The sequence below is a fragment of the Phocoena sinus genome, chromosome 2 (genome assembly GCF_008692025.1).
Source record: "Phocoena sinus isolate mPhoSin1 chromosome 2, mPhoSin1.pri, whole genome shotgun sequence".
In the NCBI taxonomy this organism is placed as follows: Eukaryota; Metazoa; Chordata; class Mammalia; order Artiodactyla; family Phocoenidae; genus Phocoena; species Phocoena sinus.
The window spans coordinates 33,891,992-33,909,658 of NC_045764.1; the positions used below are offsets into that span (position 1 = coordinate 33,891,992).

The 17,667-nt window shown below is 53.6% G+C and overlaps 1 protein-coding gene across 2 annotated transcripts in view; it reads left to right on the forward strand.

Annotated features, from left to right (window-relative positions):
- CEMIP (cell migration inducing hyaluronidase 1) overlaps positions 1-16,660 on the forward strand; it is a 162,130-nt gene extending 145,470 nt beyond the window's left edge. Inside the window, exons 23-29 of one of the 2 annotated variants that reach the window (XM_032623339.1) lie at positions 2,274-2,485; positions 3,461-3,646; positions 7,420-7,624; positions 7,821-7,907; positions 8,589-8,746; positions 11,892-11,992; positions 13,674-16,660. In XM_032623339.1, the coding sequence (XP_032479230.1) occupies positions 2,274-2,485; positions 3,461-3,646; positions 7,420-7,624; positions 7,821-7,907; positions 8,589-8,746; positions 11,892-11,992; positions 13,674-13,801 (1,077 nt within the window). In that variant the 3' untranslated portion in view covers positions 13,802-16,660. Of the gene's footprint in view, positions 1-2,273; positions 2,486-3,460; positions 3,647-7,419; positions 7,625-7,820; positions 7,908-8,588; positions 8,747-11,891 lie in introns of both variants that reach the window. The other variant, XM_032623338.1, reaches the window with a different exon arrangement.
- Positions 16,661-17,667: the final 1,007 nt, after the last annotated feature.

Genomic DNA, 17,667 nt, shown 5'->3' on the forward strand with positions numbered 1-17,667 from the left:
GAAGAGCTGTCAGATCAGGAGGGAAACGCATGAGCCCAGTGACCCCCGAAGGGGCAGGGAAACGTAGGAATGAGGAATCCTCACAACCATCCCGCAGGCAGGCATTCCTCTCACCGCTGTGGGCAGCAGCATCCCGAGCATTAGGAAAGAGAGAAAGGTGGACTTCCCTGGTGGTCCAGTGGCTGAGACTCCATGCTTTCACTGCAGGGGACCTGGGTTCGATCCCTCAGGGAACTGAAATCCCACAAGCCCCGAGGCACGGCCCCCCCCCCCCCCCCAAAAAAAAAGAGAAAAGAGCTAAAAGTGATTTCGGGTCTGGGGAGGGACGGGGCAGGGGGCTAGTGCCAGTGAAGGGGAAGGGCCATGGGGGGCAAGGTGGGCCCCTGGAGGCGGGGCCGTGCTGGGAGCGGGTGCCAGCGGAGGCGGGAGGGATCGTTAGCAGGAGGGGGGCACAGAGGAAGGCAGGGGCCCGGGGCAGGGAGGTCCAGGGTATTTCTTTCCGCAGTAGAAGGGGAGGTCATGCAGTGAGAGGGCAGAGAGCGGGCCTGAGCTGGGTGGCCCGCAGAGAGTGATCAGGTTGGGAAGAGGTGCCGTGGAGACTGGAAGATGCTGACAGAGGCGTGTGGAAGGAGTGCCAGGTGGTGCTGCAAACCCAGTGGAGACTGTAGACGGAGCGTGGAAGGGGCACCGTTCTTCCTGGCTGCAGGACTTTCTCAGCCCTGCTCCAGAGCCCTGCAGGGGAGGCGGACCCGTGGAATGATCCAGGCCGAGGCATCTGCTGCATGGGTGGGCAGGGCAAGGGATTTGATGCTACGGGAGCGAGTGGTTGACCTGATGGTCTAGGGCAGATAAGGGAAGGAGAGTCAGAAGGAGCTGACAGATTGGGGTCATGACCTGAATAACTAAAGGCTGACCAAACCCTTAAGGCTTGCAGGCACACTGCGGGCCTTATAGCATCCCTGATTCAAGGGCGAGACATCCCATGTGGAGCCTTGATCCTGAGCTTCCCTCCCACCCTTTCTTTCTGATACATCGCTTATTTTCTGCCGAAAGGGGCTGATTGTTAGTTAGAGCTTGCAGGTTACCATACCTGGCTACTGGTGAATTATTATTAATAATCTCCTCCCTCCGCTTTGCAGCTTACAAAAGGCTTTACTATACCTTTAAATTCTTATACCCGTGACACCGCCATACTAGGGCAGGGTTGAAGTTTCTCTTCCCATTTTATATGTGATACAACTAGAGGGGAAGATAACCCCTTTCCAAAGGCACATTATCGCATCTTGATGCGATGGTCTCTCTTGGCCACAGCTACGGGGATGTCACCTAATGAAATGGGACAGGTCCTAAAACAGGACACAGTGTTTTATTTATTTTAACGAATGTTTTATTGAAGTAGAGTTGATTTGCAATGCTGTGCCAATCTCTGCTGTACAGCAAAGTGACTCAGTTATACACATACAGACATTCTTTTTTTTTTTATATTCTTTTCCATTATGGTTTATCCCAAGATATTGACTATAGTTCTCCGTGCTATACAGTAGGACCTTGTTGTTTATCTATTCTAAATATAACAGTTTGCGTCTGCCAACCCCAAACTCCCAGTCCATCCCTCTCCCTCCCTCCCTTCCCCTCGGCAACCACAGGTCTGTTCTCTATCAGGACACAGTCTTTTAAACCAAGGTGTGGCCCAAATCATCCAGGCTCTTTTGTTTTGTCCCTTGGACTCAGTGGCTGACAGTCTTGCTTTCATATTTGTCTCTGAAATGAGATGCCATTCATCCCCCGGTGTGCACTGACAGCCACGTGGACTGGCCACACAGGCCAGACACTGAGAATCAGAGGGAGAAGTAGGCAACACATCAGGCTCTTTCTCAAATGCAGACGGGACAGCAGCCGGTTCAAGGGGAGTCGCGTTTGCAGCAGAAGTGCCATAAAACTCTCCCCCTTCCTCCCCCTTCCTCGTACCCCTCCTTTTCCAAAACTCGCCGACTTAAGCAGACTCCCCTCAAGTTGCCGCTGGTCTCTCCTCTACACTTTGTTTGAAGATGTACAGAAAGCGTTAGCTGGACTGCACAGTACGGCTCAGGCTGCATTCACCAGCAGAAAGATGCCCCCTTATTTGGCCTTCTTTCATTCAAGCTTTCTAAAAAGGGCTCTGTGAAGAGAAAGCCCTTTTGCAAGTGTAGTCTGTAGTCAGATGCTAACCAGACGCTCTTGGAATAATCCCTTGTCATTGCCTCATTGTGTGTTTCCTCTCTGGGCTTTAAAAGATGTACATTCAGGCCTACAAGACCAGTAATCTGCGAATGAAGATCATCAAGAATGACTTCCCCAGCCACCCTCTCTACCTGGAGGGGGCTCTGACCAGGAGCACCCACTACCAGCAGTACCAGCCCGTCATCGCCCTGCGGAAGGGCTACACCATCCACTGGGACCAGACAGCCCCTGCCGAGCTCACCATCTGGCTCATCAACTTCAACAAGTGAGTGGGTGCCTGGCCAGGAGCAGTGTGACGTGGGGACAGCTGCTCTGGCTGAGCTCAAAGCATCCGTGATAACGATGCCTCGCTGCAAAGCCCCGGGCTTCCCGCTCACAGACCCTCAGGCTTGCCCACGTCATCCCTGCACGAGGATGGATCTAGACGTGACATCACTCGGTGGTTAAGAATCAAAGACCTGGGTTGAGCCCCCGTTCTGGGCGTGGGTGACCCCGGGCAGGGCATCTCACCCCTGGGAACCTTAGTTCCTTCATCTAGGAGATGGGGATAGTCTTACTCCACAGAGCTGCAATGGGGATCGAGTGGGACAGTGTTTGGCAGGCGTTTCACCCAGGACCTGGCTTTACGAAGGGCTCAGTACATGGTCAAAAATCCCTGGTGGCTCTTGTTACCATTTTATGGGGGGGGGGGGGGGGAAGGTGGCGGGAACAAGGCTCTGCGAGGTAGAGGGATTAAGCTGTGGGCATCTGGAGAGAGCTTCATGTATTTACATTCACGTATTTTCTATGCACGTCATTAACTTGCCACAGTAGTCCCGTGAGACAGACATTTATCAGTTGCAGAAAATGATACCCAAAGAGCTGAAATGGGCCCCACAGTCAGGCTGGACCAGGAAGGGGCTGAATCCAGGTCTTACAGATCCTGGCTCTTTCACTCCAGCCCTATTGAAAGAACGTTCATTTTTCTTTCCCCCAGCCAACGATCCACATAGAGCACCCAATGCAGGCCCTGGGGACGCCCCACCGACCCCTCTCATTCACTGCAGTCACCGTTTCTCCCTCTCTCCTTGAACACTTTGTGACGCAGTCATTACCAACAGCAAGCATTCTTTCAAAAATTCCCACTGAAAAGTGGAAGTGCCATTTGGTGGAGAACGCTTTGGTCTCTGGCCAAGGCACGCGAGGAGGCCCTGTGGCCTGGACATCCTCGCTTGTAACCTGACTGCACTTCCGATTCTAGGGGCGACTGGATTCGAGTGGGGCTCTGCTACCCCCGGGGCACCACCTTTTCTATCCTCTCGGATGTTCACAATCGCCTGCTGAAGCAAACGTCCAAGACGGGCATCTTCGTGAGGACGTTGCAGATGGACAAAGTGGAGCAGAGCTACCCTGGCAAGAGCCACTATTACTGGGACGAGGACTCTGGGTGAGGAGCCCCCTCTTGGCTGCAGGAAAGTGGTCATTCTCATGCTGTCCCCCGGCCTTTCCAATAATCCTCAGACCTGCCATGCAGTTGGTGCTGGTTAACGTAGGATCCTTTCCTAGGCACTTCTATTCTCAGACAGTTTGTGCCATCCACCAATGACATTTTTAAAGCTGTGACGCTTTGGGAGTAAAGTAAGCACTCTGTTAATATACACATGGATTGTAGTGAATATACCTGTTTCAGGGGGGAAAAAAAAGTGAAAGGAGTGAATCTTAGAACTGAGAAAATGTGGTACCGGACCTCAATTCCATACAACTCAGTCGGAGCAGATGATAGTATCCCTAATTTAGGGATGGGCAGGGACTTCCCCGGCGGCCCAGTGGTTGAGACTCCCCGCTTCCACTGCAGGGGACACAGGTTTGAGCCCTGGTTGGGGAACTAAGATCCCGCGTGCCGCGCAGTGCGGCCAAAAACAAAAATTAGAGATGGTCAAAGAAGGTACAGGATAAATAGGAATGCCTTGCTCCAGGGACACCGCACAAACTTGGCGCGGCTAGTTTTGAGCTCACACCTATCTGTAACCAAAATCCTCCCCCTTTTGCTGAACTGCACTAGGTTCTATTCAGCAGGGATCTAATGGGGACAGAGTACTGTCCCCGGAGACAGTGAGCTATTTGGTCGCCTCCCCTGAAAAGAGAGTATTCTGACATCTGCAGAATGCCAGCACGTCTCCAAAGCGGTAAAGCTGTTGCTAGCCAGCCCTCCGGGGACTAAGGGTAAAGGACTGTTTTATGGCCATTTTTTCCATTCTTGTAGTGAAATCAAGGGTAATGAGATAGAGAGAAGATGCTTCGACATATCTATAAAGGTAGGGCTTTATCAGTTTGAGTAAAGGAAAATTCAAATTTGAAAGTCAGAAGCGTAAGTAAAAATGTTGGGGGGCATCCCTGGTGGCGCAGTGGTTGAGTCCGCCTGCCGATGCAGGAGACGCAGGTTCGTGCCCCGATCCGGAAGGATCCCACATGCCGCGCAGCGGCTAGGCCCGTGAGCCATGGCCACTGGGCCTGCGCTCCGCAACGGGAGAGGCCACAGCAGTGAGAGGCCCGCGTACCGCAAAAAAAATAAAATAAAAAAATAATAATGTTGAGGTTGGGGAAGCAGCAAGTAGCAGCCCTTTTCCCACATTAGTTCTAAGCCAGTGGTGGAGCAGGCACGACAGCAGGTGAGGAAGGAACTGTCTGTCCTACTGATGATGGAGCTGCCGGGGAACAGATCTTCCCAATGCTGTCCCCGAGTGCACCTACCCAGTCCCAGGCAGCCCTGAGCAACCGGGGCCCCCCGCTCAGAGCCCAACTCCCAAAACTTAGGGTGCAGGGGGAGCAGACCAGAGTCCGCCTCTCTACGGGCTGACCTATGTACCCCCATCCAGCAACCACACGAGTCACTCCACTTCCCCCGGGAAGACATCAGTGAGGGGACGGGCTGGGGCCAGGAGTGTTTAGAAAAACCCTTCCATGTGAAAACCAGAGGGGGAATGAAATATCCTTCATACAACAGCAGAAACGATCAATATTATGATTTTAAAAATGGTAATAAGGTGAAAGTCTTCATAGCACCCCCTGTGCGTGATTTCTTCTTTTACCGATAGGATCGTGAGAATCGGGATGTTGCAAAGGTGTGAATTTTTCAAACGGAAACGGCCACTGAACAAGTTGAACCTTTTTGATCAACGCATTTAAAAATTTGCGATTTTTCCCCTTTGCGCAGATTTTGCTGCTTAATTCAACCGTTTCGTTGGTAGCTTAGTCAATCATACCTATTATTATGCTGCGCTTTAATTCAATGGTAGCCTTAGGGACTGTGGGCTGGGTTACAGGATGTCTGTTGCCTGTGCAAGAGCCCAGAGTCTTGGGCTTTGTGAATTCTTGGGCTGTTTTCATGACTTTTCTGCCTTACAAATGTGTTGCTCTTTCTTACATTCAGAGCACCTGCTTTCAGTGGCTACCTTCTATTCTGCTATGGCCTAGGACACTTGATAAGCAGCTTGTTATAATTGGGGGTAAAATAAAAAGTAAGTAGGCTACAAGTGAAGGGGTCCCGAAGTGTGAAATATACTTCACGCCCTGAGTCACCTCTGTAAATCCTTCAAGGTTAAAAAAAAACCACTCGGGTGATTTCATCTGTGTCCTGGAGTTTGCCAGATGCCACCTAAGCGAGATATTGCTAAACTGTACGTAAGTGTAGTATTCAGGTGCACGGCCATCAGTAGGGCTGCTCTGTAATACTACCTGGTCACAGCCAGGATTGAGCCCAGGCTTACTGACGCCAGGGCTTCCCAGTCCAGCTGACTAGGACACATCCATGTGGAAGGTGAGGATTAGAGAGGGCAGCTGCTGTCTGGAAAATAAGGAGTGGGAGCTAGATGGTCTTCTAGTGCCCTCCAGTTTGGATAATTTGATATACCATGACAGCGGGGAAACCTGAATACTGATAGTCTTGTGCAGAAGCCCTAGGAACAGTCTCTGGGTCTCTTTCTGGGATTTTGCTCATGACCTTGTCCCCTGGGGTGGTTTCTGACCTTGTGTGGGAGCCTCTGGTGGAGAAATGATGACAGGCAGCGCTGAACGGGCTTCCTCCTAAGCAGCTCAAAGCTTCCCCCGCCCCATGCAGAGCATGGAATGCAGAGGAAGAAGCTCTGTTCTCAGCCGGGGCGAGACATCCCCCAGCAGTTCTTCCACATGAACACTATATTCCATTCAGGGGTTGCTTGACGTCAAGAAACGTAAAGCCACTCAAGTGAACTCAAACAAAGTGGCGGTGTTCCTGAGAGGGAAGCAGGGCATCTTCAGGAAGTCATCCCAGCTGGGCTTCCTGGGCTCCTGTGCTGAAAACAGCCAAGCCCTAGGGACCAGATGGCCCGCCCAGTTCTGCTTCCCACTTTCTCCTCACATTCACACACGTTCCCTTGGTGAGCATTTTCCTCACCAGGCACAGGGTTGGGATGGAAAATCCCAGCTCTGTCCCCTTTGTGCTGTGTGGTCCTGGCAAAGTCACTTCACTTCTCTGAGCCATTGGGATCTGAGAAATTGGGATGATAACAGTGCCTGCTGGACTGGATTGTCTGAGGATTAAATGAGATAATATGTCAGTTTACGGCATGTGCATAGCATGGCATAGAGTACGTGCTCAGAAAATGAAAAGTGTCAGTGTTAGCTTTTTCTTCAATGCATTTGTTTTTAATTTCTCCAACCACATAAAACCTTGTGGTAGGACTTCCCAGGTAGCGTAGTGGTTAAGAATCCACCTGCCAATGCAGGGGACACGGGTTCGAGCCCTGGTCCGGGAAGATCCCACATGCCGCAGAGTAACTAAGCCCGTGAGCCACAACTACTGAGCCTGGGCCCTAAAGCCCACGAACCACAACTACCGAGCCCGCGTGCTGCAACTACTGAAACCCGCATGCCTAGAGCCCGTGCTCCACAAGACAAGCCACCGCAATGAGAAGCCCATGCACCGCAATAAAGAGTAGCCCCCGCTCTCCGCAACTAGAGAAAGCCCCCGCGCAGCAACGAAGACCCAACGCAGCCAAAAATAAATAAAATTAAAAACAAACCCCAAAAAACCTTGCGGTAGACACATCCATTTTGTAGGGCCCACCGGCTGTAATCACTGTGGCCAGCACGTAGTTCTGGGCAAATGCCTTTGGGGGAGGAGGGGTGGGGGAGGGGGGTGTGGACACCAAAGGGAGCCACCCTCTCTGCTCCCGTGCACAGGCTGCTTTTCCTGAAGCTGAAAGCTCAGAACGAGAGAGAGAAGTTCGCCTTCTGCTCTGTGAAAGGCTGTGAGAGAATAAAGATTAAAGCTCTGATCCCAAAGAACGCCGGCGTCAGCAACTGCGCGGCCACAGCCTACCCCAAGTTCGCGGAGAGGGCCGTCGTGGACGTGCCGATGCCCAAGAAGCTCTTTGCTTCTCAGCTGGTGAGTGGCCGACAGCGAGCCCGGGCCCTCCGAGGGGGCCCAGACCCCATCAGCGTCCTCTCCAGACATCTGCTCCGCTCCTTAGACCGTCTCCCGTGACCGGGGGTCGGGGGCAGTGAGGGGGAAGACCACCCATCGGGCCGTACACTTGACTCCACAAACCTGACAGCCACACTGGGTTTTGTTTATTTTCCAGACGACCAAGGACCACTTCCTGGAGGTGAAGATGGAAAGTGCCAAGCAGCGCTTCTTCCACCTAATGAACGACTTTGCCTACATCGAAGTAAGCAACCCTCACCCCTGCCCAGAGGGGCTTTGCTCACTGAGACGTGGTGTTAGTTTCCTAGGGCTCTTGTCACAAATGACCGCAAACCCGGTGGCTTAAAACAACAGAAACTTATCCTCTCGCAGTTCACAAGCCAGAAGTCCCAAGTCAAGGTGCTGGTAGGGTTGGTTCCCCCTGGAGGCTCTGAGGGAGGGTCCGTTCCAGGCCTCTTCTAAGCCTCTGGTGTTGCCGGCAGCCCTGGATGTTCCTTGGCTGTAGCGGCGTTCCTCCAGCCTCTGCCTCTGTCTCACATGGTCTCTCCCCAATGTGTCCGAGCCTTACACCTCCCTCTGCCTGTAGTCCTTATAAGGACATCTGCCACTGGATTTAGGGCCCATCTGAAATCCAGGATGACCTCATCTCAAGATCCTTAACTTAATTACCTCTGCAAAGGCCCTAGTTCCAAATAAGGTCACTTTCACAGGTTGCAGTAGATGTACCTTTGGGGGAGGCCGTCATTCAGCCCACTACAGAGGTTTGCAAGGAACTGAACTGAAGTGAGTTTTGTGCTTTGAAGAGCCGCACCGTGACCTCTGTCTTCGGAGTCTGCGTGGGAACCCCCCGGGGCAGGAGAACCTCGGGGCTCTGCTGCCTTTGGGACCCCCCTGCATCACACCGTGTGCTGCTTGTTGTCTGCAGGTGGATGGGAAGAAGTACCCGAGCTCGGAGGATGGCATCCAGGTGGTGGTAATTGACGGGAGACAAGGGCATGTGTTGAACCAAGCCACCTTCAGGACCGCCGTCCTGCAGGGCATCCCGCGGCAGCTCTTCAATTACGTGCTGGCCATCCCCGACAAGTGAGTGTGTGCCTCTGCGTCGGGGACTGGCCGATGGCGCCGCAGACCCCTGCCCGAGTCCCCCTCCCCGTCCCTGAGACCTTCAGCACAGTCCGGTCTGAGAAGGCTTGGGGAGTGTCCGCGGTCTGCCCACACATCCTGGGTACTGGCTGGGAAGCTTCCCTGCCTGGTGCCTCTCCCTTTGGAGCCAGGGCCATGGTGAATGTAGGTCAGGCTGAGGCGGACGGTCTACCCAGCTACAAACGGGAAGCCTGCCCTGGCCCTGTGCCCCCATCATGACCCACTCTCGCGGCATGAGCTCATCCCCTCCCATACTTTCAATATGACCCAAATGCTGGTGGCTTTTGGGAATCTCCAGCCCAGATCTCCCTCTGAAACACCAGATACTTTTAATCCAACTGCAACTTGGACCATGCCACCTGGATGTCTCCTGGGGAACTGAATTCTCGTTTCTTTTTTTTTTAACCCCCAAAACCAGTCACTCCCCTTTTCCACGTTTCGGTGAAACCATCATCTTCCATCCGGGCAGCTAGATGAGAGTCTGGGCATTGTGCTGGGGCCCTTGTCTTTCTTCTGTTTCGCCACCACCACGCCCTGTAACCACATCCTGTCAACCCTACCTGCATCGTTGCTCTCCTGCTAGGTATCCTCTGGCATCCTCTGCATCGCTGCTCTGTCTGGGGCCTCCCTGTCTGCCACCCACACCGTCGGCAGTCACCGGCAGGCTCCCTTGTCCAGCCTCCCCCTCGCGAATCCACCCACCGTACTGGGGGGTTGAGCTTCTTAAATACATGTACCTCCTGTCCCCTTCCTAGAAATCTTTGGTAATTCCCCTTCCACCTTCCAAGTCTAACTCACGTATCACCTCTTTGGTGAGGTCTCTTCCAATCCAACCAAAAAGTTCTACCTACCCCCCGCACCCTTAGGACCAGTGGACATATCTACTCCCGCATCTAGGATATGGACTTCTTGATGTGGGGACCATATCTAACTCATACTTACATTCCTAGTATAATGGGTGGAGAATTCACTCCAAAGCCACAACCTGGCATAGCAGACAGTCTAAGCGCTTAACGTGGTACCTGTCATATAGGAGGTGCTTGGTAAATATTTATTGACAAAAACAAATGTACTACTTCCCAGATGCCGCATGATGGGCGTGACTTGAACTGGACTCATATGTGAGATTCCAAAGAATGGGGTTTTGCTTAACCACCTTTGGTCTCCACTCTCTGCCCCCATCACAAGCTTCTTTAGCCTGACATTTTCCCGTGCAGATTCATACAGAAGGACCAGATTTGCCAGTTTGGGGAATACATGATCACTTAGCGATTTTTAGTTTTCATGCCTTTTGGGGCAAAGGACTTTTCTGGAAATGAAACAGGATGCAGAAGCCTGGAATAAGAGACTGAAATGCGGAGCTGCTCTGTTTAGAAGCAGGGGTGAGAGGCGTGGGACAACCCCATGCAGGGCTGCTTTCAGCCCGTGCTGCGGCCCTGGTGCACCTTGCCAAGTACCTGGTGTGAGCCGTGCCCTGGGTTGGCACTGGGTACCCAGATAGGAATTGGGCGCCACCAGACCCCGCTCTGACCTCCGGGAAAAGCGGCAGTGGATGGGGCAAGGCAGGTCCTGCCCACTGTCACCGCAGGCCCAAGCCAGGCCGCTCCCCCTTCCACCCCCTCCACAGGGCCAGCCTTGCCCCAGGGTCCCAGGGCAAGAAGGAGGCCACTGCTCGCACCCAAACCTTCAGGGATGTTTCCCAGGGGCTGTCTCTGCCCAGCCACCCTGTGGGGACCTCCGTGCTGACAGGTCAGGGGCTTGGAGGGCATGAGATGCCATACGAGACAGAGAGGGACACCTGAAGTGTGCAGGCAGCTCCTGGGGTGCTGTCAGGAGGCTGGGCGCACGAGAAGCTCTGTCTCCCTGTCCCGCCCCTGGGAGCCCCGTCTGGAGGGCATGACCTTTGTTTGAGTCCAGCCCAGCAAGAAGGCTTAACTGAGCCAGAGGGACGTTAGCTTTTCTTCTGAACGGGAAAAGAGCCCGAATCCAAAGTTGAGGATGTGTTTGCGATGCTCCCTGTCTTCTTAACAGGCACAAATCCCTCTGCTTTCCTGAAGAGCCAGACGCAGTCCCCAGCTCGCTTCCCCTCTGTTCCTACTGCACCCAAGCTCTTTGCCTTTTAAGAGCTTGCCTTCTGCTCCCAATGGGACCCAAATGGGGGTAACAACAGCTTCCAGAATCCTATACAGTTCTTCCATGTCTGGACTGTGGTCTGTGGTTACAGGATTCCTCTGAGCTGCAAACTAGAAGCCCCAGTCGGGCCTCTGCCCCTGTTTCTATTCCTGGGGGAAGTGTGCACTTCCTGCCGTCTGGTCCAGCAGGCTGAGTCTGCCACCACGACGGCGGCTGTTTTCCCAGCACTTTGGCCTGAATGCAACCAGGGCAGGGGAATAGAGACTCTTTGCTCCCAAGCTGGGCTTTTGCAAGTCAGGACCTTCAGGCTGGGCATGCCCACTGCTCCAGGCCTCTGCCTCCACCCAGGCACCAGGCACGGCTTCCCCTTTGGCAGGTCCTCTCAGATACTCGGTAACTATTTGCCTCCATCACCCGCTTTGTAAAATGGAACGGTAACACCGTCCTGCCTGAGTGGAGAGGGAGGATGTGAACCTAAGGGGTTAACCCTCCTCCGAGCACAGGGTGACTCCCCACTCTGGCTTCTCCCAGCACCATGTCTCCATCTTGTCCTGCTCAAACAGGGTTTGCGTATTTAAGTGAAGAGATGCGTGCTGCGGTCGTTTGTGTGCCCGGCCCCGTCGTAGGTGCTGGCCCCCAGATGGGGTGCTCTGCGTACCTGCTCTGTCCTCTGTGGGGACAGACAGGGAGCAGCAGGGAGCTGAGAGCAGGCGCAGAGAAGGCCACGGGCACCAACCGCAGCCAGATGTGTGGGAGGGCGTTCAGGATGTGGGTCATCACATGGAAAGAGCTGGTCAGCTTGGCACGCGGGAGGGGCTGCCCTTCCCCAGTCCCTGGCGGGCCTCTGGGCACTGCTAGCTCGAGTCCCACCAGGCACAGTCCAGCATCCCTCCCAGGGAACCCCCACATCCAGCTTGTCGTCGAGTCCTCTCATCCATCCCTTCTTGTTCAGCTCCATAGTTCTCATGGCATCGAAGGGAAGATACGTCTCCAGAGGACCGTGGACTCGAGTGCTGGAAAAGCTCGGGGCAGACAAGGGCCTCAAACTGAAAGGTAAGGGGTGTAGACGGGGCCTTACCCTGACCGTGAATCCAGATGCCCAGTGTGCAGGCTGCTGCTACCCGCTGCTGAGACCAGACCACTTTCCCCCCAAACCTGGGTGGGGTCTCAGAATCCTCAACACAACTAGCGGTCTGCAGGTGTGTGTGGGCAAGAGGCCACCTTGTCCCCATCCCTGCCCCGCAGCAACAGCATTCCAACTTGTGACCAGACACCGGAAGGAAACTGCTCGAGCTGCTCCCCTGTCGACTCAGCCGGTGGCCCTTTTTTTTTTTTCCACAAAAGTATCAGCAGAAAAGTGGCTCAGTTTGACCCTCCTACCCAGTTCCTGCTACTCCAATCGGCCAGGGGCCCTACGTCTTCTGCAGCTTCCCAGCTCACGGCCAGCATTTGCACAGCCCTTTGCAGTTGGCAAAGCTCTCATTTGAGGATCTCACTTGAGAATCAAGGTCACACGGCTCTTCTGCCATAAAGCCTGGCACGGACCCCTCAGGGAAGACGCCAGCCAGGACAGAAATGTCAGCATTTTATTATCGTCACCGCAGACTGTGATGGGAGAGTCCTGGGGGAGGTCGAGAGGCGAGGCTGAGCAACCCTCCAGATAGATAATAATGATAATGTCCGTTGTAGTCACCATGTAATGCTCAGCCTTGCACCTTGCTGAACATCCAATAACGACCTCAGTTATTCATTAATAACCTGTGTGACAGGTACTGCTATTTCCACTTAAGGTGAAGAAACAGAACTAGTTAAGTAATTTAAGGTTAGAATTTGGATCCTTATTTTTTCGAATCCAAAGCCAGCCACCCTTAGTGGCCATGCCATCCTGACTGCAAAACACATCAAGGCTAGCAGCCTATCTATCATATGGGACGCTTATCCCAGGCAGCTCTCAGAGAAAAATCAGGAACAGTGAAAGTCCTTCAAACGAGCCAAAAGAGAACACAAGGAAAATAGAAGCATCTTCTCCAGCCTGGTCCTGAAAGCATTTGGGGGCCTCTGTCCTTTAAATTCAGACCCTGTTGCCAAAAGTTGAACATAAAGGTGACATACGTCAAGGGACACTTTCCCAGTGGTGATGGGTGTGTGCTGCCTGCCAGGCTGGGCCGTTCCTGAGTGTAGACATGGATCCCCAAGTCCCTCGGACGGGGTCGAGCTCTGAGCTGTGAGCCAGAGGGCCCTGCGTGGGGCTCGGGAGTCTATAGAGTTCTGGTCTGGGCTGCACCATCTACTAGGTGCCCTTGGGCAAATTCCTCCACTTCTCAGAAATCCCTTCTAAAGCCACAGAATGTTGGAGCTGGGGCAGAAGTCTCGTAGATGCATGCCATTATTTGACAGGGAACACGGGGCTTCAGAGATGGGCAGAGACTCGCTGCTAATTGTAGGGTCAGCTCAAAGGTGGCTGGGGTTCCTGGGAGGTCTCCTGTGGGAACCAGAGAGCACTCTGCGGTGGCTGGGAGGCTCAGGTGAGACCCTGGTTGCCCCGTACAAACCAATGCCAGGTACCACCAGTAACCAGCCACAAAGCTCTTCCCGGGGGGCGGACAGTCCAGTGTGGCTAGAGGAGGGGGTGCCTGGTACAGGCAGGGGAATGGCGATGGGGAAGCCTGGAAGGTGGTGGCATATAGCCATGCTCTCGTGAAGTTTCTGCTCATGTGACGTCACTGCTTTTCAGAGAAAATGGCATTCGTTGGCTTCAAGGGCAGCTTCCGGCCCACCTGGGTGACCCTGGACACCGAGGACCACCATGCCAAAATCTTCCAAGTTGTGCCCGTCCCCGTGGTGAGGAAGAAGAAGCTGTGAGGACCGCTGCCACCTCAGCGCTGCCCTACAGTGGACTCTGACGGTGGACTCCCGGCAGCCGCCTGGGGCAGCCTGGCTGGTCCCCCAGCCCCTGTCCAGCAGCTGCCGGGGAAGGCCACGTGTCAGCCCTGATGGGCCAAGGGGAGGGTATCAGAGACCCCTGGTGCTGTCACCTGCCCTCACTCAAGTGTCTACCTGCAGCCCCAGGGGCAGTGTTGCTGATGCTGGAAACCTTCTCTTTCCTGCAGCCTCTTGGGTGCTTCTCTCCTATCTGTGCCTCTGCGGTGGGGTGGGGTGTGTGTGTGTGTGTGTGTGTGTGTGTGAGGACCGTACGAGGAGACCTGCGCTGCGCTGGCAGCAAAAGTCCACTTTGGCGGGAGCTCTGCCCCAGCTGGGAGGCAGCCTGGAGGGGGTGCTGGGTCGTCCACAGATCGCCATGCTCTCCAGCACGCACGTTAGGGTGGTCGGTGTAGGAGGAAGAGTCCTGGTCCTAAGGAAATCTTCATTCCTGTAAGCAAGAACCAACCTGCGCGGGATTCGGAGCTGGCGTGTAGACCGGGATTCCGTCTTCCGTTCACCAGGATGGAACCGGCTACCCTCGGAGAAGGGCGAGCCTGCCTCCGGAGGGGTCCAACCTCTCAGGAGGCTTTGGCACCCAGGTTGGGAGTTGGACTAGGTGACTTTTAAAGGTCCTTTCAGTTCTGAGATGCCAGTACTGCGATGCTGTGGCTTTTCACATTGTGCCCGGAGCCCAGCAATAGGGGAGAACGTTCCTTCCAGCCAACATCCATGATGCTGGGTGCTCCGGGCGTACAGGAGGGAGCGGTGAGAAGCATTGCCTAAGGCAAGGGGCTCGCAGTCTGGTGGAACAGGTGGTTGGGCGTGTGTACCTCTGATGCCAAGCGGAGAAAGCCAAGAGAGGTAAAGAGGAGGCCAGAGGCAGTTCCCGGAGGGAAAGAGCTTACGCGCTCGGGTGGTCAGGAAGCTTCCTGCAGTAACGAAGGGCAGGGGCATTTGGGTGGGCGGAGATGAGGCAGCCTCTGGAGTGGTTCCTGCCCACATCTGCCGAAGATGGGTGACTTCAAGGTCGCCCTTTGCCCTCGACTTGCTGGCCACCCGTAATAGAGAAGCGGGCATCAGAGGGGGTGATGGGCTGAGCTCATTATGGCCAGAGCACTGGGTCAGCTGGTCCACCAACCACTCCAAGAGGGGGTGGAGTCAAGTCGAGAAAGGGGAGCTCCTGCATCGGGGGCCCTGAGAGCCCTCGCGGAGCCCCACACGGACACACTCACACCTCAGTGAGCCTGGGGTTTCAGAGCTGGAAAGGACCTTAGGAAACACCTAGTCCAAAGCCTTCGTTGTATGGATGGGACACATGAGACCCCAAGCTGGGGAAGAACCACACGGCCAGGGCAGGGCCAGGACGGGAGCCCCACTCTCCGCACTTACTGCCACACCACACTGCCTCAACAGCCGGCCTGACTGGCCTCGCGAGACGGGGGCAAGTCCCCTTGAAGGGAAAAAAGATCAGAATAGAAAAGAGAGTTGGCCGATGACTGTTTCTCTCCTGGTCCTCTGCTCGCACAAGGGCGCCCTCCTCTGGGCTGTGGAGGTCCTGCAGCCTCCGCTTAGCTCAAACTACCTGCCCTGCCGAGCCGGCGCCCAGCAGCTGCGGTCACTGCACTGGTGCTACCTGCTTCTGTAGGTCTGCAGGCGCGCCCAGCAGACACGTTTTCGGTGAGCCAGCTAGGTGGCTCCGGGATCTGAAGAGCTTTGGGTCCACCCCAGGCCCTCTCAGTCACTGCCTAATAACCTGCTCTCTCCCTTGCCCACCTTGGAGAGAGCCAGCAGAGCTTCCAGAGAAAGAAAACTCTATCTGTGGCTTATACTCCCTCATGAGACACCAGGGTCGCTCTGGGTCTCGTCCCCTTTCCTGCCCCGACCACAAATTCTTTCCTTCCTTGGCACCATCTGCCCAGCTGCAGCCAATGAGACTCGGCCCAAGAGTTCACTGCCCAGGTTGAGCCAGTTGCCAAAGAGGTCTCCCCCACTAGACAGGTCTTTCGCTGCTAGGACGTGACAGTGGGGCTCTGCCGCTTAAGACTTGGCAGCTTCAAAGGCCCGGGTCCCAGGAAGGACCTCTTCCAGGCAGGTCAGAGGCCATGGGGAGGAGAGTTCAATGACCTCGTGTTCTTCTTGTCTATAGTTCTGTTGAGTTTTCCTAAACTCTTAATGCAAGGGTCTCATACTGTGAACCACTTAGGATGTGATCACTTCAGATGGCCAGGAATGTTGACTGTCTTTGGTTCAGTTCATGGAAAAAAAAATATCTATTTGAAAATCCTCAGAGTTGTACATATGTCTAACAGTGCAGATCTGTGCATAAAACTTTCCTTCCTAAACCATTCACCAAGAGCCCGTGTCTGGGCATGTTCTTGGTAGCACAAATTTTCTTACTGCTTAGAAAATTGTTCTTGTTGTTCTGTTTGTAAGCCTCAAAATGAGTTAGGCCTTTAAAAAACAAACAAAAAAAAACCACTCCTCTGAAATGCTTGTCTTTTTCCTGTTGCCGAAATAGCTGGTCCTTTTTCGGGAATTAGATGTATAGAGTGTTTTGTCTGTAAACATTTCTTGTAGGCGTCACCATGAACAAAGATATATTTTCTATTTATTTATTCTGTGTGCACTTCGAGAAGTCATTGTCAGAGAAATGAAGAATTGTCTTAAATGTCATGTTTGGGGATGTCCTTTGGACCACTTGAAAGGGGTGTGCCCAGGGCCTTCTGCTTGCAGCAGGGGATATCGGCTCTGGTTTAGAAGATCTTGCTGTACCATAGTAAACATACAAAGGATATCATCCACCTGTCTGCTTGTTTTGTTTTCCATTAAAGTGGGCCTCATTTTAAGCCAGAGAGCTACAGAAAATAAGACTGAGGAAATCTCCCTTTGCATCTGCCTCTCACTTCCAAGAACTATTCATGTGTCAGAGTCCTATCTTGTCCTGCCCTAAGGGGGCGCCCACGAGAGCAGGTGGAGATGGTCCTAGGAGAGTGAATATGTCGTTCATGTGGCCGGCCGCATCCAGGGTGGACTACGTCCTTCTTACTCCTAAGCCATCAGTAAGCTGTCAGGGCAGCACCCTCTCCGAGGGGAAGCCAGGGGTCAGCAGTCTGGACTCGAAGCCAGACTGTTTCTTCCTCATGGGCACAGTTTGGTCAGAGGCCAAACACGGTATCTGAGAAGAATGTGGAGACTGAGGTGGAGAAATAGGTCCAAATCAAACTGCCAGACAACAGGGGCAGAAGCACCTGGGCAGAGGTGAGAGGGGCTCGGGGGGCCTGGAGAGGAGAAAGTGAGAAGCTTAGAACGGGGTGAACTGGGAGGGTCTTAGAGCTGTGCTCTCCAGTAAGGCAGCCACTGGCCACATGAGGTCACCTACATTGAAATTAAGTAAAATGAAATACAAATAAAAATTCAGTTCCTTGGCTGCACTAGCTACATTTGAAGCGCTCAATAGTGCACATGTCTAGTGGCTACCATACGGGACAGGGAAGATGTAAAATATTTCCATCAACAAAGCAAGTTCTTCTCTTAATGATTTCCAGGAAGCTTCTGGGGCTCATACACTGGACTTTTAAAAAAATCTATGCTCCTAATATATGTGTGTGTGTGTGTGTGTGTGTGTGTGTGTGTGTGTGTGTGTGTGTGTGTGTGTTCAGTCCACTTAAAGCGGCTGGCACCAGATTGGTGCTATCAAATTGTCAATAAACAAATGCAGTCGTCTCTCGGTAACCACAGGGGATTGGCTCCGAGACCTCCATGGATACCAAAATCCGAGGATACTCAAATCCCTTACAGTCTGCCCT